The 25940-nt window shown below is 39.9% G+C and overlaps 2 protein-coding genes across 5 annotated transcripts in view; one reads left to right on the forward strand and one right to left on the reverse strand.

The window, feature by feature from the left end:
* Rgk3 (Rad, Gem/Kir family member 3) overlaps positions 1–25940 on the forward strand; it is a 29762-nt gene that overhangs the window by 1118 nt on the left and 2704 nt on the right. For 2 of the 4 annotated variants that reach the window (XM_020946886.2, XM_020946888.2), the window contains exons 2-7: positions 9851–10310; positions 16052–16205; positions 17099–17215; positions 21093–21416; positions 21492–21580; positions 23967–24147. In XM_020946886.2, the coding sequence (XP_020802545.1) occupies positions 10098–10310; positions 16052–16205; positions 17099–17215; positions 21093–21416; positions 21492–21580; positions 23967–24147 (1078 nt within the window). In that variant the 5' untranslated portion in view covers positions 9851–10097. The remainder of the gene's footprint in view (positions 1–9850; positions 10311–16051; positions 16206–17098; positions 17216–21092; positions 21417–21491; positions 21581–23966; positions 24148–25940) is intronic. The other 2 variants (XM_086827270.1, XM_086827271.1) reach the window with 1 other exon arrangement.
* On the reverse strand, positions 11150–12389 carry LOC110179370 (uncharacterized). Its single transcript, XM_020946889.2, has 2 exons — positions 11927–12389; positions 11150–11865 (listed from the first exon to the last, which is right to left on the reverse strand). Exons 1-2 carry the CDS (start codon positions 12269–12271, stop codon positions 11236–11238), a joined length of 975 nt encoding a protein of 324 aa, XP_020802548.1. The 5' UTR covers positions 12272–12389; the 3' UTR covers positions 11150–11235.

Below are 25940 nucleotides of genomic sequence, written 5' to 3' on the forward strand. Positions count from 1 at the left end.
TAAAATAACATTTAATCAGAAGTCACACACAGAGAGCGGGACGGGGTAAATGTCCTCGATAAGCGAGCTGTAAAAACTCCTTGGGGACAAAGGGAAGCCTTTAAATGGAAAAATAAAATTCAAAGAAAGTCTTTGGGGAAAGCCAGCCAGAAGGAGGATGAACAAAAAAAAAAGAAGCCGCCAAGAAGAAAGCCAATAAAAAGGCAGATAACAATCGTGTTAAAGTTGTAAATTTTCAAGAGGTTGATGGGTCTTAAATTGAACGACATTTGTCAGTATTACAAGAATAATTTATATAAGTCCAAATGATACTGGATAATATATAAAAATTATAGAACTCGGACTGTGAACAAGTTTCCTTACCAAAATTATCTAGCAAACAGCATACATAATTGATCCTGTTGGCATTTCACTTAAATCGATTACTATTTTATTCTTTAATTATTGTTTTTATTTATAATTATGAATGTTTATATTTAGGTTTGTTATGTTATATTTTATTATACAATAATATCCTTGCAAGGTTATCATAATTTCAGTCAGAACCCTGAAACTAAGTGAAGAAATCATTTCCGACCCTATAAATAATATATATTCTTGATCAGCATCAACACGCGAATCTTTCTAGGCATGTAGTAAAGAAAAAAAAAATTATCAATTTTTTTTTAAAATTTATACAGTCTAATTTTTCAAAAATTGTTAAAAAGTTAAATTTTTATCTATAGTTCTTATAAGAGATTTATCTTATGTGTTCTTGATGATATTTGGTGAAGGAGTCATTTCCGACCCTATAAATCATATATATTCTTGATCAGCATCAATAGGGGAATCGATCTAGCCATGTTTTGTAGAAAACAAATTTTTAAAATTTTTTCAACATTTTTTAAGGGGTTAAAATTGTCAAAAATAAAGACAAAAAATTGATTTTTTTCACTTTGCAAAATAAGTATGTAGATTTATTAACACAATCAAAACTTACATAGGAACGCTTTCCGAATTGAAATTAATGCATTTTTGACTTAGTTATGAGATTTTTAAACTTTGATTTTGTCGAAAAAATTGTCAAATAAAAATATCGATAAATAAAGTAACTAAAAACATAAATAAACTTAGGCTACCCAACTAGTTTCCTTTCTTGTTCTTTATTTGTAGTGTCATACCCATAATCAAGACAATAATTAACCACAAGAATGCAATTGTTAAACGTGGAATTTATTTTTCAAAAAGCTCTTCAGGTGGTTTACCTTTATTAACTTAATTTCAGTCAATAAAATAACATTTATTTGCACCCAGTAATCTGATTAAAATCAAACAATAAATACTAAAAAATTAAAAATCAATACACTCATTGTCAAAGCAAGTTTTCCCATAATTAAATTTCCTTTTGCTAACTCCTTTGATTCATTCCCCGTTCATTGAACCCTCCTCCTTTAATGCAATTTTGTACATCAATAAAAAAAAGCCAACACAATTACCGCAAAAATTGTATGGCCAGCTTTATCTAAACATTTGTCTTAATAGAGCAAAAAACAGATTACATTGGCGTTATGACCGCTGGGAATGACTGAATCAGATAAAATTAAATTGCTGTTCAGTTGCAATCAGCGAAAATAAGCAAAAAACAGGGGAAAATGGGAACAAAATGGACAAAGCAAAGACAAGCGCGGTCATGGTGGGCAATCATTAGCGATACAAATCGCCCTCCGCACTCAGCGATTCCCCAGAGATTTCAGATCCTGGGGCCTAATCAGGACACAGGACATGACAGGTCAGGACAGGACTCAGAGAGAAGCAGAGTGGGAGTCATCCCCATTGACCACAAGAGCCAAACACGAACGAAAGCCACTAGAAAAACAAATGTAGCTGCAGTGCGGCATTCTGATTTCAATTCACTGATTTTTCCAATGTTTTTCCCAATGCTTTTCCCCAATGTGTGTGGGCCTGCACTTTTTCCCCCTTTTGGCCCTCAGGCCAATTAAACTAAAATGTCTGGCTCCGCTGGCACGCGACTTTCTGGCCACGCCTTTGGCTTTTAACTCGACAGTGATGGCAAATTGAGGTTACTATTTATTTACTAAACAATTGTCAATTAAGTGGAGGTACAATTTAAACAATAAAACAAGTAAGAGAGCTGGCTAAATCTAGGAACACTTGATGAGGAACAACCTTTGCTCGTGGCAACATAGCTTTAAATTTTGGTAACTCTCAGGGATATCATTCTATTAAAATAAAAGTATCTTCTATTAATATAAAATAATCATTAAAACATTTTACATTTTCATAAATATTTTCTTCAATAATCTTAGTAAATTACTCATAAAACTAAGTTAGTTTTCAGTACAAAATATTTAAATTCCGATTATATTGTTGAATACATTTCAAACTCACATCATTTAGCAATAGTTTCCTTACTTAACTTTTAAAAATGTTAAGACAATGTTAGTATTTGCTTTATATTTTCGACAACACTGATATGGATAGGTGCCTCCATCCCACGGAATACTACACTTCCAACAAAGGCACACGTCCTGCGGGACCAGGTCCTGCTTTTATGGAAAATCGAATTAACAACTAATTCCATTAGAGTTTGAGCAACTGAAGGGCCACCACTAATTGCCTGGGAAGGTGAACCCAGTAGGTGGCCCAGGGTCAAACCGAATTCGCAGAATGAATTGGCCAGATTGCTTTGGCTCGAGCTCGGTTTCGAGCTCTTCCAAATTTCCAAATTCAATTAAAAGCTGCACTAACTAAGTGGAGAGTGGAGAGTGGCCACGGCAACAAAAGCCTACTCTGTTCGTTGTCTTTGCCTGCAACTGGCATGGGGAGCAGGAGCAGGGAGCAGGAACAGGAACAGGAACAGGATCAAGAGCAGGAAGCCATGACATCAGAGGCAAACACCCATGGCCATATGCCGCTCGCATATGTCAAAAGGTTGAGCACGGTTTTTTGGCCAGGTCGCGGCATTGTCCACCTCCTGGCAGCTTCATATGTGCTCCATGTGCCACCACCCACCACTTGGCCCTCCAAAAACGATGTCGCCCTCTGTCATTGCTCTTTGGACTCTTTGTCAGCCCGGGGATGCGTTGAACATGACAGGTCCCGTGTTCCTGTTACTGTCCCTGTCCCAGCACTGAAGCAAAATCATTTTAAAAATACATTTTCCATACATTTTCTTTTATTCCTGAAGGCTGTAAAACATACTCTGCCCTTTGGCATGTCTATAGCCTTTTTGTTTGTGTTTTTAAAATCCCTGAAAACATTTTCTCTCTCTGCAGGACTACCGCATTTTTAGTTGAGCAAAGGAAACGTGACTGGGGGGGGGTCGGGAAACCCTTAGTGGCAGTGACAATTGGTTAGCAAGTGGTGTGGCGTTGAGTGGTGTTTCCCCCAGTTCCTGGACTGACTATGAAGTGGGACACACTTCCGCCACATAACTCAGTCCTCATCCTCATCCTCATCCTCCCTGGGGGGAAAAATATTTATGCACACACTTAAAGTGCTTCCAGGACTCGAACTAGTAGAACTCGGAAACCAAATCCAAGCCCAGGGCAAGCCAAACAAACAGCAAAAAGTTCAAATGCGAATGAGTTCCGTAGCTCAAACTGAACTTTTTATCCATTTTTCTAGTAGAAAAAATATTTCCCAATCGTCAGTCCCTTGGACACTGACCAGCTTCGAGGGGGAAACATAATTGCAACTGTCTGGGTCAGCAGGAGGCAGTGTCCAGGACATAAAGAGTTTGCAAATCAGATAGATCGATGTGCAAGAAGGAAGTAGCAATTGATTCCAGCTGAAAGGATTGCGTAGAAAATCGGAAAAACCAGTGGAGCAGAAGGAAAGTGATTCAAGTTAATAGTTTGGACTATTTTGATTCGATCTAAATTGGGTAATTCGGTCGGGGATTAGTAGAGATTTGCAGAAGGGATTTACCTAGTTTTGGTTTAGGAAAACCTACACTTTTGAGGTGGAAAAACAAGTCAAGTGGATTTCCTCTTAAAGTCCTACACAACTGTGACATTTTTAAGCCACATTTCTGTGCAAATTCCAGAGTTGACCAAGTTTATTCCCTCAGAAATCTAAGCTAAGTATTGCCTCCCCCCTTCTTTTCAATTATCCAGAATCAAAAGCATTTTCCCGGTAAATAAATGTGTGGCACACAAAAAAAAATGGCAAGCAAAGAGGAAAATTCCTCAAACGAACCAACTGTGAAAATCCAATTGCCATAATAAAATCGAACAAAAGGCAACGAGAATGTGAAATCAAATGCTGGCGACCAATTAGGGGAGTGAGTTTCGGGACAGAAGAATGTCGTAAATTTCCTTGATTTATTTTTGAGGCAAATTGCCGTTCAGCAGATACGAATTTACTCCCCACAAAGAAAAAAAATGCTATAGTTAATTATGACACACACATTCTGCTCCTTCTACTTCAAAGAGATCGCTTGTATGGTCTTATTTATCCTGTCACAAACTAAATGAAGTGAATTTTTTGGGTAAACATCTGCGCCAACCCCTCGCTGCCCCAGCTCTTGGCTTGATTTGAATCTAAATTGGGAATAAGAGGGCCCAGGGCCAAGAAAATACTTACCACTTGAAGTAAACAGCAGGCGGCAAAGGCAAAGGTGGAATAAATACACCCCCCAAAACACACACTCGTTCACTCCGCCCCTCTACATGTGTCATAATCACCGTAAAGGACGTGAAGTTTAAACTAAACAGACAGGGATTCGATGGAGAGGACTCGCAGACGAAGGATACAGCACATTAAGCACCATAATCTGCCCTTGAGCTCGATTTTGCGCAACGATTTGGAAAATCTTTTTGGAGAAAATAAATAAAAATTGCCGCAACAGATTTTGCGCAGTCCTCTGCCGCTCATCGATTTGTTGAACATTAAACAAGAAATCAAAGGCGCGAGAAATTCCATTTGTTTAGCCACTTTAACAAAACGAGAGCAAAAAAGAGCAACATAAATATGGCTATAAATTAATGTCAAACAGTTTGAGGCAATAAACAAAATGGTTTCTATATATTTCAATATAGGTTGATGATCTCCCCGCCATGAAGCAATTTCATCACGATTTTATGATCATTCTAGACGTGGAAATTCCCTCCATTCTTAGCTAGATAATTTATTTAATCATTCAAATTTGTTTTTCCACCAAGGAAATGAACGCGACAACGCGGCGTATGCGCAATAAAAAACTTTTCGTTTTTATTTAGCTCATTTTCATTTGTGTTGACAAAAGCTACTTGGGATTATTCTTTGCCAGTCAGAAGATGAGAGATAAAGATGAGTACTCGACTTTGGATTAATGTGGCAGAAACTGAAATAATGAGAAGTTATCTGACACTGGCCCTGACCTTTAAGGCCGCCCCAGTGACCACCTGTGACCCATTGAAATTAATTTTACAGCAACAGGTGTGCTGGTGAGCTGGTGAGCTGGCCATGGAAATAAACACAAATGGCCAGCGACAACGATGAGATGAGGCTCAAAGGGAAGCAGACCAAACAAAACGAACACGAACACAAACTGTCACACCGATAACAAGGACAACACGGACGACAAGGACGTCGAGGATGTGTTAAAGGGAAGCGGCCTACACAATGGAGGCGTGGCCTCCAGGGTCATCATCCGTAGTGAAAAAGGAGATGAATCCGAAACGTTTCCCGGAACAACTAGGCATCCATCTGTGTACATTAGCTGCCAGCGGGAAAATAAATAGTCTGACAGATTTAATATAAACATGATTTAATATAGAATTGTTTGAGTTCCTGAGTCATGTCAATATAACACTATATAAATTTGATTCTGGCGAAATAATGTGTAGGAAATTTCCTTAGGGAAATCTTTATACTATCTTTAATTTTGTTTCATTTCATTGTCAGTTTGTTTACCTGCTTTATTTATTTGAATTTAATACCATAAATATAGCAACAGCAAGTTCTTTACAAATATAAATATTTATTTAAATGCAAAACGTAAACATAAATACATTTTCTTTTTTTAAGATTCAATATACATAAACAGCAGCTTGACAGTGGCAATTATTCCATATTCACCATCAAAAAACGAAGCAAATTAATTTTAAATTACATTTCCTTTTTGCATTTTGGTTTACTTATTTATATCTCTGATTGTCCATTGATAAAACACCAATAAAATATAATATATTTAAAACCAATTGAACCTCGACCACAATCGGGTTTCCATTAAAATCCATTTGGTTTGCATTTCTGCTCCGCTGAGCTTCATTGTTTCACCTTTTGTCACCTTTTTTTCGTCCACTCAGGTGGCCACCCCCCATAAATAGTCGAGTTTTCCACTGGGAACCTACATATCAGGCCATACAAGCCGTATCTGGTGACACTTTATCGGGGATTTTTTAAACATATATATATATTTCCTTTTTTTTTGGGATATTGGTAGGCTGAACGCACTTTTTGTTCACATTTTGTGCGATAGCTTAAGTTGCCTGGAACCGTGCCCAGCTGTCATCATCTGTCCACAACCACAACCACATCCACATCAATGTGTGGCCTGATTAGGCAGGAGAACAAGGAACATGAACACGACTTTTAAATACCCGCCAGGAGGTTTGTGTTAGATAATATTGCCTACTTTTCTGCGACAGAGAAGGGGAAATATTATAGAGAGCAAAAAATAAGTAAAGAAACTAATAAATCTAGGAAATTATAGAACTATAAATATCAATGTATTAGTATTACTTTTCCCAATCCCAAATTTCCTCTAAACCCATATACCCTTTCCCCATATCGAGGTATGACAAAAATTGAAGCAAAAGAGAAATATTTATGTTAATAACTAGCAACAGGCCACACGATAAGGTTGGCTAGAAAGTACGTTTCCCCGTCATATTGGGCCATAAAAGCAAATGACCAGCCTTTCCACCCACTAATATGGCATTGAATTCCGGGGAAAAAAGTCTATAAACATAAAAATGAAAATTAATAGCAAAGTCCAAAGGCTCCAAAGGCTTTAAAGGCTCTTTCCATGAACTCCATATGTGTCTGTGTGTTGGCCAATTAGGAGGACACACACATAGCCACGCACCGGAGGGTGCTCTGGGCCATGTTGTTGTTAGCCCACTGCCGTTGGCATCAATTGAATGCAAACAAGTCGAGGCAGGACAGAACAGGATGAAGCTGCTGACAAAGGATTCTTCGATGACGACTTCATCATCATGTGGCCAGGAGTTTCATGCACGACTGGATGGGTCAGCAGCTGAAATCACCAACTGGGGAGGGGAAACCTTATCCAAAACCCCCTAGCCAGACCCTTATCCGTACCCTTTATCCCGATTTCCGAGTCCTTTTTCGTGTGTCCTAGTAATGCATCGCTGGATTCTCGGTTTAGCGGCAAAATGGATGGCAAATCATGCGTAAAGTAGCAGGGAAAGTTTGCTTCGATCTTTAAGCGCCTTAAAGCCAAATGTTGGGATAACTCTTAGAGTTTGCATTTTGTTGGAATTTTAGTTTAGTTCTGATTTAAATCTATATAAATAACAATAGGTTTGTTTTTATAAACAAAGCTAGAAACCTTTTAAAACTAAACATAGTTCCTTTCAGTTATTCCTCCATTTTTCTAGAACTTTCTGCCTTAAAAAACGTTAAAAAGTTCCCAAAAATCTATATTTTAGACCTTATTCTGTAGCTTATTTTCTCGCAGTGTCGCTGGCTGCTTATCTCAAAGCTGTTGTCGCATATGCTGCCACGTTAAAGAACATTTTCAAGTTTATGTATTTATTCTAACCCCCTTACTTTTTTTGTGTTCCTTCCAAGCACACTTTGCATTATTTACTTGGGCGGGACTTGGCCCGAATCTTTTGTTCTGCAGAAACACAATAATAGAAAAAAAAAAAAAAGGGTGTACAAGGATGGCGTCCTTTTAATTATTTATGTTTTAATCATTCGCGCAAGTTAATTACTTGGGTGGGAGCTCAGGGCTTAGACCCGAGCCTCGACTGGGCACTTGAGGGAACGTGGTCAAAAACTGCAAGTTCATCAAGTCGCTTGTCGGCAACAGAAAGTGCACTTAAGCGCCGGAGGAGGATGGAACGATGGCGAGAGAGTAACCTGATTAGAGAGCCAAAGTGGATAAGGACACGATGGCGGGAGATGGGCTACGACAGGACACCATCGGGGTCCTCCTGCGGCTAATGATGCATGTCTAAGGAAGCGGGAACGGGAAGCCTAAATGGATTAGGAATATGTTTTGATTGGCCTGTCTGGGAAAATGCAATTTCCCTCGTCTTTAGCTAGAGAAATGGATTTCACTTAGCGGAGAGCCCAGGGATATATATAATATATATATAAAATATATGTACAGTGCCTACAAATGGAAATTAGTGTCAATTAGAGACGGCTTCTTTAGCTTTCTCTATTTCTTATCTTTGAGAAAGATAAAGAATTTTCCACCCAAAGTTTCCACAACCTTACCTTTATATAGATGGGGAAAAGTTTGCTTAATACAAAAGTTTTCCTAGTTTAAAATCTTATGCAAGGGTTAGTCAATGAAGAAAATATAAAGAAATCTATTATTAGGCACAGAGAATTACGTGATTAACGAACTCTTGAAAAGCACAAGATCAAGTGGATATAAACAAAACCAAAAGTTGGAGGGAAGAAGAAAATGTTTGGAAATCGCCAGCTGCTTATGAAATCCAAATTTTTGTAATAATGGAATTATTTCTTAAATAATTTCGGCGGAAAAGGAAACCTACTTATTATGTTACCTTGGCACTTATTTCTTACAGAGCTTAACTCACTTGAATTAATATATGTACAAAAAAAATTACACAAAATATAAAAAAAGTAATACAAATTAATTATTACCAAAATTGGTATTTTCAGTTACCAGTTCATTAAGGAATTTTTGTAGTATTTGTTTTTATTTAAGTATTTCTTGTATAAAGTTCACAAAATCAACGATGCAGTATCATAAACCTCATATTTATACTCAAAAAGTTACTCTAAACTAAATTAGTAAACAAAAAAGTATTAAAAATCGGGTTTGCCACATTTAAATTCATCCTAAAGTCATAATACCTTAAAGAACCATTTGCAAGTTCACAATAATAATAAATTCTTTAATATATAATACAACCATTTAGCTGATTATATATTTACACTAAACTTTGGAGTAAGAAACCATGTTTTTAGAGGAATTAAATTTGCATAAATAAAATATTGAATTTAAATTTAAATGAAAGAAAAATCCAATCGATCAATAAATCTCATTCTAGCAAATTGTATAACATAAGGCAAACTTTCATAACAGTGACATTAACCTTATATAACCTCGATACTAACCGCAATCCCCAAAAGGCTTGATCCCCGCCCCCTTTTTTGAATGGATTTTGGATTGGTTTTTGTGGCAATTTGTCGTTCTCGGTCTCGGGATCTGGGCTGACCCAGTTCCAACCCGAATCCGAGAGGAGAGACCGCGCGCGAGGCAAATTTATAAATAAATTCAGTAGAAACAAAAACAGAGGAATTTGATGTTTAATGGCCGGCAGGCCGTCGGTTTGAAATGAAAAATCACACAGCAAATTATGTTGCATGTTGTTACAAATATATATTTTGTGTGTGTGTGTTGCCGCCAGATGAAATTCGCTTTTCTGCCGCAGCTCTATCACACTTTTGCTTTTTGCCTTTGGGTTATTTTTATGTAAAAACTTGGCCAACTAGAACATAGAAAATTTGTCACGACCCGAAAATACATACAAAATTTATATAGTATATTGGAGAACTGTGCAATTTTGATTTGAAATATCATTTAAATGTTGTCTGCATTTGTTTCTTTTTGCTTGTCGCCATTTATTTGCAGAGTGCACCAAATAAAACCAAATAGAAAAAACAATCACACATCAAATCAAAACTCAGATTATGAATTATGCAACAGAGAGGCTGCAAAAAAGAGCCACTAGAACCACAGCACGATTTGCTTAGAGCACGAACGTAGAAACGCTAGACTCTAGACCAGAGAGCAAACACAGAAAACACCAAAAAAACACACAAGAAAAGGACGAAAGACGAAGGAGGATTGGAATTTCCCCAGACAGCTCTCTGTCAGGATGGTGGACGACATCTCCCCGATGCATCATCGCATGCAGAAGAAGACGAGAAGCGCCTCCATTTGTGCCACCGGCGCCAGCATCGAGACGGTCATCCATGGGATGCCCAGTGCCTCGGGCAGTGCCACGCCCGAAGGTGGCACACCGGGCTATCGACGACGCCGGCCGGCAACGCGCTCCCAGAGTGCTCGCATCACCTCCGGCGCCAGATCGGTGAGTACAAGTACAACGGTCGCCATGGCGTATACGTGTCCTATATTACGCATACGCCGCGTATACGTAATTTAGTACGGATACAAACGACGACGCAGTCATGCGATACAAATTTAACATTTGCATTTGCATTTGCATTCGCCCCGTCACTTCACGTTGCTTTTTAAGCCAAAAAGCGAATCTAATTTATTTATAGTCTCTTCATTAAGTGCACGTTTCTCACTCTATAAATAAAAAGTAGAAATCATCGTCAGCTAGGCACGCACATGCAAAGTTGCTTATTTTCCAAATATATATTGTAGTCTTTAATTTGCACCTAATACATTTTGGTCTTTTGGGGTAATTAAGACTCTGTTTTATGGCGTAAAATGTGCATTTAAATGGTAAGTTTATAATTTCGGTTATAATTCGTATGGAAAAATGGGAGTGAGCCTTGTTAAATTAAAGGTTTTAAAGTATAGAGTGATTTAATGTTATATATTTTGATTTGAGAGAATATTTTCTTACAACAAAAGCGTAAAACTTAAATTCTTAAACATGAGAATTTCGGAAGTATCTTCATAGATTACCTCGATCGTTTCTGTTGTAAAACATAGTAAACTTGTACATAGGATCTTAGCTCCCACCAATTCACCATGAAAGTTTATAATCTTTTCAGGGTCAAAAGGACAAATATATTCTCCTCAACTCTGAATATTATTCTACCATTTAACTTATCATTTAACTGGAAAAACTCACGTGAAAATATGTGTTGTTTCACTTTGAGTTCAAATGAAATTAAAACTTTACTCACTTTCAATTGAGAGAGTAAACCTTTTGATGAGAAAACACACACCAAATCCAATTCATACGAGAGCTCAAGGGCCATCGGCTGACTCGCTTTGTGTATTTAATTGAATTAAACAGGAATTTCGATTGGATCGGATTAATTAATATGATGAACGCTCAAAACGTTGCCCAACAGAAATTTAAGGCTTCGCTGACGCTGATATAGAGAGTTGAGGGATTCCCTGAGGCTCAACGAGTTCTTCTGACTGGAGGGACTATTGAAAAGCGAGATCCTACGCTTCGGGACTACAACCTCGGCCTTTGGCTTTGACATCTTGGCAATGCGCCGGGCACAACGCGCCTGCTTGGCCTTCGTCACATAGGCCTCCAGGATGTCCTTCTTCTCCTTCTTGAAACTTTCCCGGACCACGGATACGCACTTGGGCGGTGCCCTCAGGCACTTGCAGAAACTTATGTTGTACAGAAAGTACTCGTCAAAGTCCTCATTGGGGGCCAGCAGACTCTGATAGTACTCCAGGCTTTTGAGGTCAGCGGGATCTAGCATACGGGCGGCACACTCCAGCTGCAAATGACCACTGTAGAAGTAGTTAAAGATCTCGTCCACCAAATCAATGAAGAAAGTAATTGGCTTGTGAAAGGCATCGCCTAGAATAAAAGGCGTCTCTTCTTCCAAGTCCAGTGTGGCGCATTCGCGGCGAAAGGCCAGGACAAAGGGCCTCAAAGCATGGATGCCAATATGCTGACTCTTGTTGGAGCCCACAATTACCTATAATCAATGCATCTAGTAATGATATATGAAGATATATGTATAGAGTAGCTAATTCCACCTGATAATGCATATGATATTTGTTGATGATGGCATCCTCAGTCTCGATTTCGTAAATCTTCGGGCACATGCAACTGGTGTCCACTTGCACGGCGATTTGGTAGCGCTGCACCAAGTGCCACAAAGTCTGAGCAGCGATCCTCTGCAGCTCCAGTTCCTTTTGATTAGCCTCAAAATAGATACGAAACTTTTCCTCCATTGCCAGAAGGATCTTGATAATGGTCTTCTCCTTGTCCTCTGAGTTACAAATCGTGTCCAGTCGGGTCAAAGCCAACTTGGTCATGCTGTCGGTGACCGTAAAGCGAGATTCACGTTTGTCCATCATCATGGTGACCAATTTATCCATTTCGGTTGATATACGTAACTGTCCGGTAATCGAATTAAACTGGAAACTAAGCTATGGATGTAACACCACACTCCAAGCCTGCTCAGGTTCTTAGGATACTCATAATTTTTCGTTTTAAATAAGTAAACTGGTTCCAACTCAATTGATTCGACTTTTGCTGCTGAGGAAGCTCTGATGATGGTTGCCTTTCGTCCTGGCTATATGCGTCCTGCAAGTGAATCCCCGTCATACTGGAGCTGGAGCGTGTGAATTGAGTTATATCGTGGCCAAATTCAATTTCTGAGGATGGTTGCTGGCGTTCCCAGACAAAAGGGACCCCAGCCACGTGTCAACATACGTTGTGTATGAATTGTCAGCTGGCAGCTGGATCCTTGCCTTCTGCCGGCTACTGTCTCGGTGAATCCCCCCTTTCTTTTTTTTCGTATTCCTCTGTTTCCCCTACCAGCAACATTATTATTAGTAAGAAAACGAGGCAGCAGCACATCGTGCATCGCGCATCGCGCTAAAAATGTCCTTCTCATCGCCTTCGATGCGCCCCGAGCTGGTAATTTATATGGAAAAACTTTTCAAGTCACCGAGAAGCACACATGCTCCACGACCTTTTAAGGGGGCGGCATGTGCGCTAGGTGGGCGTGGTCGTAATGAGTTCACAGCTACCGCACCAAAAAACGTCTAAATTTGAACAGATGAAGTTAGTTTTGATACCCTTATAAAGTTTGTTTTTCAAATAAGACTACATTTCTACCCAAGGTATTTATAATAATGAAGCAAAAAGTGTGACCAAGTGCCTTGAACAAAACTAAACACAGCAGTGTCATAAAGAATACGTGTCATAAGTACATAAGTACAGTGTCATAAGAATATATGATTAATTGACAAACCAAACTCCTCAATAAACAATGAATTCTCATACAAAAGTATACAACATTTATAAACAACTCATACAACCTTTTCGAAAGAGTATCCAAAAGGAGAGGAAAGGCAGCCAAGACGCCGCGTTGAAATGACTTTTGTTTATGAGCCAGAGGGAATGGCGAAGGATACAATCGGCAGGAGGCAACAAATAAACTTGGGAGTGCTCAGTGCCATGATGATGATGTCGATGTCGATAAGTCTCTGGCACTTTTCATCTGCAGACGCAAAAGTTTAATGAGAAGATGAACAAACAACAACAAGATGAACAACATTAAGAAAAACCGCACTGAAAGCAATGAAGCCGCACTGAGAATTCGCATTGTAAAGCTATTTTCGTTTTTGCACGGCATTCTCTGAACTAAAGTCAGACGCATTCTAGGCAAATTGTTGACAAAAACAACAAAAGAAATGCAACCAGACAGACGTCGACCGCAAATATTCTACGTTTTTCTTTAAAAAAAAGTACAGAAAACTACAGGAAATGTGTGCACAATTACCATTTTTACGAGTACATAGCCAAGTAGTATGGCACAAAATGAAATTAAAATCAACAAAACGGAAGCTAAAGTTGAAAAGAATTTTTTCCTTTGCTGGTTATATGAAGCGAACGAAATAGTTGACCAAATAAAGAATGCAATTTGCTGGAAATTTGCAAACTTCTAAGGAGTCAGCTTTAAACAGTGTGGCCAACGCTTAATTTAAAGCAAGGAGTGAACTACGCTCAGGGTAAAAATATATTTTAAACCATTTAAAAGACTTTAAGTCTGGCTTTGGGTCACTAACTTTTTATAGTTATTAACTATCAAGCATCAGCTGCACACATGCTAGTCCCGTAAAAATGTCCGCCCGTAAAACGGAGCCCATTAAGAAAATAAATTATCAGAGCCAGACCCAGTGGACTAATTGGGGATTAAGCGGCTACAAATTGAAGACTCCAACTGGATGGGCCAACGCCTGGTCAATGAACTGAAGCCAGGAAGCAATTAATTTCCGAGGCGAAAAAGCGAGGAGATCCATCCAGGCCACCGCTGCATCCGGACGGATCACGGTCCGTACACATTCACTCGTAATATTTGATTAAGCCAGCAAAGTAGACCATGCAAACATTTGACCAAAGAAAGAAGAGCAATTACTGGTCACGAGGGCCCGTGAAATGCCAGGACACACACCACACACACACACATGTGCCAGAGAATGAGCTACGGGGGGAAAGGACCGTAAAAAGCGCAAAAGAACGGCCACTAAATAAACAAGGAGCGTTTACACTGACAGCTCGCCTAATGGCCCCGAAAAACCCCTCATTCTCCGCTACACCAGCAAACTGTCCAGCGGATTTGGCGGGCTTCCTGACCAGCAACAGCAACTTAACGTGGCCCAAATCCATGGCCACTTGACAGGCGACGCCACGTAGCAAACGCTTCCGGCGTGTGGTTTTCCCCGAGTTAAGGAAACCCCCGCAGCGGGGTCTTGGAGTTTTCAAGGGATAAGGATACACTGGTTTTAAAACTTTAGATTAATTTTAAAGAACTTTAAGTTTATGATTTGATTATTAAAATAAATAAATAACTAATAGAAAGTGTCAAGCCTTTAAAAGTTTATCTCTTCTGTTAAGTTCAAAAGAACTCTCTTTGCAAAAACTTTACCAAATTCAGGGATTTAGCTTTTTAGCCTCAGCTATTAATTCGAGGAGACCAAAACGTCCTAAGCCCGGGTAACTTAATAATTCCTAATTACCAAGTAATTTGGTGGAAAACACCGTGAAAAGTATTTTCGCTGATGCTTTTTGGGCCAAGGAAAACGGAAGCGGCTAACAAAGTTGGACATTTTGCATGCGGCTATAAATAAGGCCCAAAAACACACACACACTCACCTGCTGAGTGGACCAAAGAAACTGAACAAGAAGCTTACATCGTCGGGACAGGTGCTGAAATTAGTTTTACCCCACACACACACACAGAGAGAGCAGCGGGAAAACCCACACCAATGTTACCGACACCGACACCGACCGTCGTCAGCAGGTTTTTCCAACACCGCTTGGAACACCGCAAACTGACAGGCACTTGGACGTGGCTTGAAGGATTTGGGACACCGCCTTCTCCTTCTCCTTTCTCCGCAGGCGGGATGCCCATGGACATGGAGACGTGAGCAGGAAACTTTCTGCGGCGAACGAAACAAGCGGCGGTGCTGATTGCAGTTCGAGTGTCCGGCGAAAGGCGTTTAACCTTGACATTTCAGGGGAATCCCTTAAGCGCTTCCCTCAGTGATCAGGGGTGGGAGTGGGAATAGCGATGGCACTTGAGGTCGATATATCAATATTGTCATACAATAGATATTGTATGAGATATTATATATTATTCAAAACAAATAAAGAATCTGTATATTTGGTCTTATATTTGATGACGTTTTCCTTTGTAGATTTATAAATATATATATTTTTGAAGACTTTTCCTGTCGTTTCGCATCCCTAAGCACCACCAAGAGCCCTTCTCACGAGGCCGCTGGCAAGTGCCAAGTGTCAAGTCAGCCGATAAATTATGGCATTGGCGAGCCAAGAGCCAAGAGCCAAGAGCCAAGAGCGGTGGGTTCTGTGGGTGGATGGGTTGGCAGGGTTTTCTGTTTTGCTGTTTTCCTGTTTTTTCGCAAAAGGACAAACAAATGCAATTTGATTTGTGTGTATTTGTGTGTGTGTGTCACCGCTTGATTGGCCGCCTGCAACCGAGAAATGCAATTTAATTTCTCACTCAATTGGCAAGGGCACATCCTGCGGCAATGCATAAATCAAAGCGTTTGCCTTGAGTCGCGATGAATAGTTTAGTTTCGATATCTGTCAGATGCTTCTTGAATAACTCCGTTCTCCTCTTGCAGGTTCGTCAGCGGACCAAGGCCCAGCAGCAGCAACAGCAGCAGCAGCACACGCTCCAGGACACGCGCTCCTACTGCACCAGCGAGCCGCGGCTGAGTGAGACGGAGACGCCACCACAACGCCGCAAGTTATCACAGCGGAGGCCACAGCCACACGGTGAGCAAAAATTACTACAACTAAGTGGGCACAATAGGGGGGAGATTACTAGTTAATAGCTTAGTTTATGAGCCAAGGGGAAATGGTATTCATTCAAGTAGAAGATGAAACCTTGTGTATTTCTAAAGAATAGTTTTTCTGTATGAAAAAGAAAACTCCTTTCAACTATTACTATTCCAACCACCATCGTTTGCCGTAGCTCCCAGTTCAACTTCCGGGCATCAAAAACTGTGAAACAAGGCCAACAAATTAGCCAAGTGCCGAGTCTGATCTTTTATGCGGCATAAACTAAGCTCTCAGCCAAATTGCTCTCGCCGCACGAGAGCGGCGGCAATGTAAAATTGACCATAAATGCTTTTAGTGGCCAAAAGGCAGCGGGCGCTGGACCGCAGGGCTTAAAGCCATTTCCAAGGTGTTGCCTTCATATGGTCCTTTGTTAAGTACCCTTCAATAATGCTGATTCAATTAACGTTGCTCCTCGATTCGTTCGTCCGATGAACTTAACCATTGACCCAGTTGGCCAGCAGCAAAGTGGTCAACATGTGTGTGTATATTCTCGTCATACTCTCTGTGTGTCAACTCGACATGAGCGACCCATTAAAGCTGTCCAAATGTCAGGCAGCTGGAACAGCGAATATTGAATCAATAATGCAGGACAAGTGATATACCAACACACTGTACAAAAAATGGGATAATATATGTGTACACACATATCTAGGTTAATGTTTATTATTACAGATGGGAGGAAATTCATTTGGAAAATGTGTAATTAAAGTGGGGAGTAGAGGAAGAGTTGTGTCATTTGTGAAGGTTTGAAATCTCTTTCTAGAGAAGAAGAAAACCTTAAGAAAACATTAATTCATTTAAATTTTAATCTGTTCTCGTTTCCACAGCACATAGAAAATCCAACGCCTTCCTGGACGTGCCCACCATGAACATGCATCACCTGCGCGTCAACGACGACGACGAGGATGTGGACCGACTGCGCACTTTCAGTGCCTCCAAGGGCGGTGAGTTGACTTCGCAGGACCCTCCTCCCATCTTGATCCCCCAATCCCTAAGCCAAGAAGAAAGGCCATGGCGGACCATTTATTAATTTCGAAATTGAAAGTCAACAAAGGATCCTGGGGCCAGATGACTGGGATTACATATCTAAACAATGCGGGACAGGACATCTCTTGGGGACACACGATACACGATACATCCAAGAGGCATAAAATTATAGTTTCATCCCGGGGCATGCAGCAATCCTTATTGAAATCTTAAAAGGCTGTTACACGGAGATGTTAAGGAGATATCACTGGCACTAAATGCCACTCCGCATAGAATATGAATACGAGACTAACACACAACCGCAGAGTCCTCCGAAGTTTTCCCATTATGCGTGTGTTCGTTTTTCCTCCTTTTTTTCATCTCATCTCCTCCTCATCTTTATTCCACATTTGTGTCACGTTATTGTTACACATACGCACTGTGTGTTATCCCAACTACAGTGTCAGACGAGTATTGTAAGGACGAAAGGCGAGTTGAAAGTTGAAAGTTTTGGCATTTAGCTGATGATATCTTTGGCAGAGAAAGTTTTTGCAACAATTTGAAGAGTTTTTAATTCAATTAAGATCGATTATCCAGTTCAGTTACTTAGATGTGTTAAGAAGACATAAGGATACAAGTAAAGGAATTTGCTAAAGAGAGAAAATGATACTATTAAAGACCTAAATTCATTACATTTAAATGCTAAAAGAAGTATAGCTAACTGTTTCAAAAGTCTTTCTTAAACTTGGCTTATTTTCTATAAATTTTCAAACTAAAAAAGCTTAAATTCCTTACTTTCCTTTGGGAAAATTGGCAACTAAATGGTATATCTCAGTAGTTTCAACCTAATAGCCATGATCCCAATACCCACTTACTTTTCTATCCTCTCCCCCCAGTTTGCATGCACAAATGCATGGCAGACTCTAAGTACGTGTTTAAGCCCACCCGTAACAGCTCCGAACACGGAACACAGAGTACGGAATATACGGAATACGGAATACGGGACTGAGGGACTACGTTACTGTGGGGCTATGGACTACGGAACACTTGAGCAGACATGACAGCAAACAGACGACAAGTCTGCGTATTAACAGCACAAGGTGTCATAACTTAGTCATGAAGGAGGAGGAGGAGGAGGTGGGAAAGCTGGTGAAGAGCAGTTGGAACCAATTGACAGACGCAACCCCCAAAGTTGGTAATGGGAATGGGTTTTTTTTTGGGTTGAGGTTTAGGTTATTGCACTTAAAAAAATATACAAGAGACTAAGATAGTTTTAGAATATTTGTATTTGTTTTTCAAATGATTTTGTATTTGGAAAACATAGTTTCTATACTTATTTCAAGAAATGTTTATAAATTCCACCCTTAACAAATTTTCCCTGTGCTTAATTCCAAGTTAAACTATCAGGAAAACACCCTCAACCTTAGTTTAGGTATCAAAAGTAATCCCAAATCCCCCTGCCTGGATAATTTTTCAGTTACATCAAAGAGTATCAAGGTCTGAGTGTGTGTCCCAGTTCGGTTTTAGTTTTACACTCTCATCCCTTACCGTGGGACACACTCACGTTCTCCCAACGCAATGCATATTAAAATTCAATGAAGTGTCTGTGTTTGCTCAACTAAATTGCTTTCAAATACAAGCTGAATGCCATGTAGTTCGTAGCAATGCCATCTTTGTTTTGCGGCCTGGGCCATTTAATTAAACTTAATTCAGCCCCAAGATGATGGCACACAGGCGTGAGAGGATAAAACCCAAATGAAACCAACCAAGAAGGAAGAGCTTCTGGCCGTGGCCGTCCGTCCATCAATAATGTTTACGGTTGCCACGAGTGGGAAATTTAAAATGAGCGGGCGAAAAACTGAAAAACTGACAGGCGGACATTGATTCGCGGGAGGAGGCAGCCACTGTGATTAATTGAAATGCCCAGGCGAGTGTCAGTCATCGATGGCAGCCAATGAAGAGAGCCATGAATGAATTTTCCATATATCTCTCTCGATATATATATATATATTTATATATATACTATGTCCAGCTGCAGCCAGACAATGCCCGATAGTCCTGTGTGCCAGAAACGAATCATAATTGAATAAGGCTCCAACTCGGTCGTATGTGCACAGGAAAAATTATCAGGATTGCCAATAAAAATGATAAATTATAAAAACAAAGTATATCAGGCTTTAAGCCATAGATAAAGCTATTTAAAAAGGAACAATCAGGAGAACCTAAACCTCAATTTAACTAAACTGAAGTACTCTGATAGTTCCCAGTGCATATCTGCTTTAGCCCTGATTAGAACAATCGATTTATTTACCCAAAATCTAAATATTCAATTTGTATTTTTAGATACATATTTTATTTTGTTTAAACAAAAGTCCCAGTTCCAGTTCCAGTGGCAACCTTGAAGGCGGTTAATCATATCAAACATATGCTAAATCTCCGGCCACACTTGCCGTACTCAAAATCAATCAACAAATAAAATTTAACAATTTATTTGCTCAAGCAGTTATACTTTAGGGAAACACAAACACAAACTGGGGAAATTCGGGAAATGCCAAGAAAGGAGAGTGCTAAACCAACATCAAAGTCAAGTGAAACGAAAACATTTTGGCTTTTGATGAAATGCTTAAGGAGAGGCTGCAATTACTCCAGCGATTTAGTCAGTTTCAATTATAGCTACATTCCTAAAAATAACTATGAACATTGCACAAATATTTGAACGGAAAGTAAACTAAATCGCAATTTTTATTGCCGAACATTTGCACCTTTTCCAAATGAATTGTTTTCCCCACACACACACGCGCTGGCCTCGTTGGAAAATCATCTGGCCAACCAATATGGTTTTATGACTTTCCAATGATGACGGGGTTCAGTTCGCTTCGATTTGCAAATTGTTTAGAACGATTTTTGGCAATTAAATCAATTTGCACAATTAATGATCGCAGATGAGAAATGAGTGAAAGAATTCACCACTATCCCGCATATATATATAGGAATATATATAGGAAAACCTCGTGTATTTCGCGAGACGGCTAAATGCAATAAGGCAGGCCATAAATCTATTTATGACATTTAAAATGTACACAACATACACTTACATAAACGGACAAGCAACCAAACAGAACAGTGCCAGACATGAATGTATATATATATATATAGATTGCAGATTGATACATCCCCTTGGCCTGGTGGGATTATAAATGACAATGGCCGCAGGTTGCTCAAAGGCTCTTGACTCGGTTGGGTAATACCTTGAGAGCGCCATGCCAGATTATTTCTGGATTTATTTAGCTTTTCTTTTGGTCAATCAACTTGCAGTGCCCTTGGCAGTGTTTACTTGTGTGTGTTTAAGTTTATTTATTACTTCATCAACACCCAAAGAGAGTCACTTACCTCTTTTGCACTCGAATATTTTATAAATTTGTATATTTTATATATTCAATTGCCGGGTTAAAGTCACCATTACGCCTTGTCCTGTTTAAAATGCAATGGCTTTTTAATTGCTTTATTTTAAAGAACATGCAAAATGCATTCACTCTGTTCACATAAATATTCATTTTATACTGAAAATGATTTTTGTAAATTTTGATGGCAACCGTTTTTAAAGGCAGACAGACAAACTTTCGGTGGAGGAGACACAAAAGATAGATTAACTATTGTTGATGTTGCCCTTGCGGCAGGAAACTGTAATTTCTGCCCGGCTACGTGGCGTATGCGCAACGGTTCGTTGAGTCGCTGCGTTGCACATACGCCACGTTGGCCCCACCCGGCGCATGCAGTTGGAATACCAAATGCCTGACGTTTTCAGGACATTTTTTTGTTAGACTTCAACTTTTTCGTTCGTTCGTTCGTTACCAGGTATCATTAATCGAGGCGACTCCTTCCGTCGCCGTCGCTCGCGCAGCAACAGCCTTGCCCCCTCCAGTCCCATGCATCCGCGAAGCGGCGTGGGCGGCAACCTGGGCGGCGGTGTCGGCGGTGGCAGCAGCCTGGGCCTCGGCTGCGGATACAATGGCGGCAGCACTGGCAATGGATTTGGGGGTAACACCAGCCAGGCCCAGGAGAACCATCAGCCGGTGGAGTTCTATCGCGTCGAAATGCTGGGCTCCGCGGGCGTGGGCAAGCAGGCTCTGGTTTCGCAGTTCCGTACCTCGGACTGCATCAATGCCTACGATGGACCGGGTTAGTATACGCGGGGATTATTCCATGACTTTGTCAGAAAATGTAGGTATATTTCATGCGGATTTTATTTTTCAGAGTGCGACGAGGCCGAGCAGAACATCTCCATCATTTTGAATGGCACCGAATCGGAGCTGAAGTTTCTCACAGGGAATACGGAGAGCAAGGTGAGTGATTGGGACACTTAGCTGCAGAAATAACCCTATTTCCAGTCAGAAAAGTAAAGAATTCCTTTCTAAAACCTTTAAAAAACTATAGCTCTAGTCAGCAAACTAGTAAAAGTATCTCAAAGTAACCAAAAGTACAACCTTAAATTCAATAAAACCAACATTGTATAACCTTATTAAGCCCCCGTTTCGTGCTTAGCTTGAAAATGCGTTGAGTCCAAACCCCAACTCTGGTTTTAATGGCAATAATCATGCTGACCAGTGTTATTTCCCAGGCGGAAACAACCCGCACTAAAGTCAACAGCTTTCGCTCGCCCTATTTGTGTTTGTAATTGTCGTTAAATATTTCACTATTAACTGGGCTTCTACCGCAAAAGCCAGCTTTGTTCCGTGCCCTCAGCCGTGTGGTGGTCGGTCCGGGGTCCTTCCTGGCCAGTTTCGTCCTGTCCGTCAGCAAGACAAATGAGCTTGTCCGCTTGGGCAGGGATTTTGCCTTTGGGGAGCGGCGAGTGATTTGCCAACTGGACGAGCATAAATTGCACAAAGTGAATTAATTACAGATGCAAAATGAGATCGGCTAACCGAAGGAAGGAGAAGGAGTAGAGCTGCCTTGAGCTCACAAACAAAAAATTTAAAATATAGAAAATATAGAAAAATATTTAATATACATAAAAGGTAGAACCTAAACTAAAGTTTCATATATTTTAGACTCTATGTTACTACCTTATTTTTCCGAGTGCTTTTACCTTTGGAAAATGCCAAAGCAAAGACGAAGAGCTCCTCTCAACTCGGGGGAAAAACTATGAGAAGTTTCAGGGACTTTGAGCAATCTGCGAACTGCGGTTAATTACGGCCAAGTGCACGGAGTGCTTTCTGCAGGATGCCGGCTGTTGTTAGTTTGAAATAATTTAAGGAATTCATTTAAAATCCTGTCAGATGGGCGCCGCCACCGCCTGCAACTGAATCGATTTGCAGCCGCCAGAAAAAGAAAAACCAAGAAGGGAAAACAACAAACACGAAGGGCAAAGGAAGAGGAATAATATAAATACAACAATATGAGCCGCTGTGCAATCGAAATGCCAAATTGCTGGCCAAATGCCAAATGGCCAACGGGCCAGACCCAACCAGGCTGGGACGAGGCTGGCAAACAATACAAATGAACGCGATAATGATAATTACAAATGCCGATGACGATGGCGATAGCCATGATGGTGATGACGCCGAAGACGAGGCTTGGGATTGGGGTTCGCACTTGGACTCCAACTGGGACCCCCGACAAAACAAAAGGAAATGGCAACAATTTATCCATTGGGGGGAATGTGACACAGGAATCAAGCGAATTAAAGCACTCGTGCATGGTGGCGAAAACCAAAGAAAATCTCTGGAAAAAAACAACAAACAAATAATAAATTGCTCAAGGTTTTGACCTTAAGCCGCTCCACCGACAATTTCGATTTCAAATTTCGACTTGGGACCTGCCATGGTTTTATGAGCCGCAAACGGAAGCCAAAAGAAATGTCCAGGACACGAAGGAAACCTGCTCTACCGCAGACAAAGTGTTTAAGCCGAAATATTGGACTTCTTAAATACTCAAAAAGATATCAGGGAAATGGAGAAAAACATCCATCAGGATTTAGATTCAAGGGAAATGTTGATTCAGGGAAATGTTTAACTGATGTTTATAGATTTTATGCAACATTTAAAGAGCTGAAAACGAAACAAAATAAATAACAGGAATTAAGTAGAAATCCATACGAATTTATTGGGAAATATTTTTGCAAAAACATTTCTTAAACAAAATTAAAGCAACTTCCATGGAAAAACAAACCCCTGGACATACCCTTCATCGTCTCACCTCTTAATATCCTTAATGATAAGCAAGAATAAAAGCCCTACCTTCACACCTTTAAGGACCATCAAGGAGCGAGTAAAGCGAAATTCGAAGGAGCCGGACGGCGATAGAGCCATCCCGCTGACCTGTTAATGTATGGGCCAGATAAATGAACATCATTAAAAGTCCGAGCAAGTCGGCAACTTTATTCCTGCTTTTCTTTTCGCCACGTTATTGCGATGCCAAGTGGCCATAATTTTAATTTTTACGAGCATAAAATGCAAAAGTACCGAACACAAAAGGTACAAGGAGTGGGCCAGGATGCTCTACTTTCTGCACTTGAGTCGGCTTGGAGGCAACTTTTAATTTTCAACTCGGACCTTGGGGGGGGGAGGGGGCGCTGTTATAAAACACGGCATTAAATACTTTCAACAGTCACGAAAGGCAAGCCTGGCCGGCGGACCAGAGCCTTAGAATGTTAAAAACTTGTTGAGTCCGTTTTGTTTCGTTTCGACTCGTTTTTCAATTGGACTCTCTGGTCTCTATCCTTTGCAGGACGAACTGGAGGAGGCGGATGCGTTTCTGGTCGTCTACTCCTGCATTGACAAGGAGTCCTTTACGCGGGCCAAGCAGATCCTATCGCGGCTGCAGGACATGGACCTGCTGCGCCATCGCCCCACCATTCTGGTGGCCAACAAAATTGATTTGGCCCGCTCACGAGCCGTCTCCGCGCAGGGTAAGTACCTGGACTGCAATTAGCCCGTTGTCGGTCATCGTTGCATTTCATTTGCATCGTCAATTATGTGGCGTGACCAAGTCAAATCCTTTCCTAATCCTAATGCTTAGATGGGGGAAAAAAATCATATAAAAAAAGGGTTTCCTGGATTATAAAAGTTTGGTACAAGGGTATTACAATACCATGTACTAAAAGAAAAGATCTAAACTCATGATAGACCTAAGAAAATCCCTATCAATCCTTACCTAGAATTTTAGTATGACAAAGCTATACTTATCCATTTCGATATAAAAATAGCATAGTTTTTATTAATTATATGCTTATTTCTTAAATTTTGATATATCCCACTACTAGTAATAAAATATATATAGTAAAATAAGGCTTAAGTTAAGTTTCGCCTTACAAAAGGTCAAGAAAAAAATGTAAACAAACGCGGTTTTCTAACCTTCAAAATGTCATAACCGAGAACCACAAGAGAGGATCGTATCTGTGGCTCTCTTTCTCTCTCATAGGCTCCCCTTTCTGAGCGCGAGAGCATGCAAACCCAAAAAAGAAAAAAAGTGAGCGCGCGAGAACAGAGAAGCTCGAGGATAAATGAAATAAGAAAATAGTGTTGTTGTTGTTCTACTCACCCAATTACATAGCTTATTGTTGTAGATCCCAATTAGATTTCTCGACGAAGAACTCCAAAAAAGAAGAAAAACACTTCCAAACGTTGGCACACTTCTAAATACACATTTTTTGCACCGCACAGAAAAAGTACAACAACATTAACTAGCCGAAAAATGGCGCACTTATGTTGCCTATGTGTGGCTTAAAAAAGAAAACACACATAATTCAGCGGCCCGGCTGCCCCCACTTCTCTTGCACTTTTCAGTTTGTGGGATCGTTGTTCTCCCGCACTTTTGGCACTTGCCACGGGTTTTTCCGCGAAGTTTTCCTTTTCTATTTTCCATTTTTCCTTGGACCGCCGCGGCGATCCTCCATGGAGATCTTTTTCGTGTTTTATGTTTTCGTTGTTTCGTCCGTTTTGTCTGGCAGCATTGGAGAAACCAGTGTTGCCAGATAAAAATGTAACTTATTCCCTAAAAAATCTCAAGCAGCTTAAATTTTCCCCCCATTCTGCGTTGCAAACTTCTAATTCAAATTTGGCCTTCCTGCAAGGGTAAGGAAGGAAACTTTTTTTGATTTTTTGACAATTTAATTATGATACCACTTAAAAAATTGTGAAAAATCCAGTTCAATATTTTATAGAATCTTTTGTCAAATGTTTTATTCCTTATTGATTATGATTTACGATTGCAAATAGAAATATATATGACTTCTGGGAATCATTGGCTTGTGGGCCATACACATACAAGAATTCTAGGTATATTAAATCGTTATTTTTACATGCTAATTTTTTGGGTAAATCATATTTTTTCAAATATCATAACTCAGCCAAAAATGCATTCATTTCAATTCGGAAAGCTTTTCTGTGCTAGTTTTCACAGGGTTAACAAATCTGCATATTCAGTTTTTAAAGTATACAAATTTCAATTTTTGTCAAATTTTACAAATTTTATCCATGCAAAATTTTACCTAAAAAATTTAAAAATTTCGAAAAAAAATTATTTTTTTCCGGGCATAGCTAGATCGACTCGCCTTTTAAAGCTGATCAAGAATATATATGACTTATGGGGTCGGAAATGATTCATTCATTGATTCGTAAGCTTCTAACTAAAATTATAATGTATTTTTTAAGCCAATATTTATCTATATATTGATTTGCAATTTTTTACGAAAAATCAAAG

The sequence above is a fragment of the Drosophila serrata genome, unplaced genomic scaffold (assembly GCF_035046125.1).
Source record: "Drosophila serrata isolate PLE 108 unplaced genomic scaffold, ASM3504612v1 contig_165, whole genome shotgun sequence".
Classification (NCBI taxonomy): domain Eukaryota; kingdom Metazoa; phylum Arthropoda; class Insecta; order Diptera; family Drosophilidae; genus Drosophila; species Drosophila serrata.

Bases quoted from the DNA above. Each gene is read 5' to 3' on its own strand.
- LOC110179370 (XM_020946889.2), bottom strand. From the start codon at position 12,271: ATGGATAAATTGGTCACCATGATGATGGACAAACGTGAATCTCGCTTT. The intron at 11,866-11,926 runs GTGGAATTAGCT...CATTGATTATAG, and splicing joins AATATCATATGCATTATCAG to GTAATTGTGGGCTCCAACAA.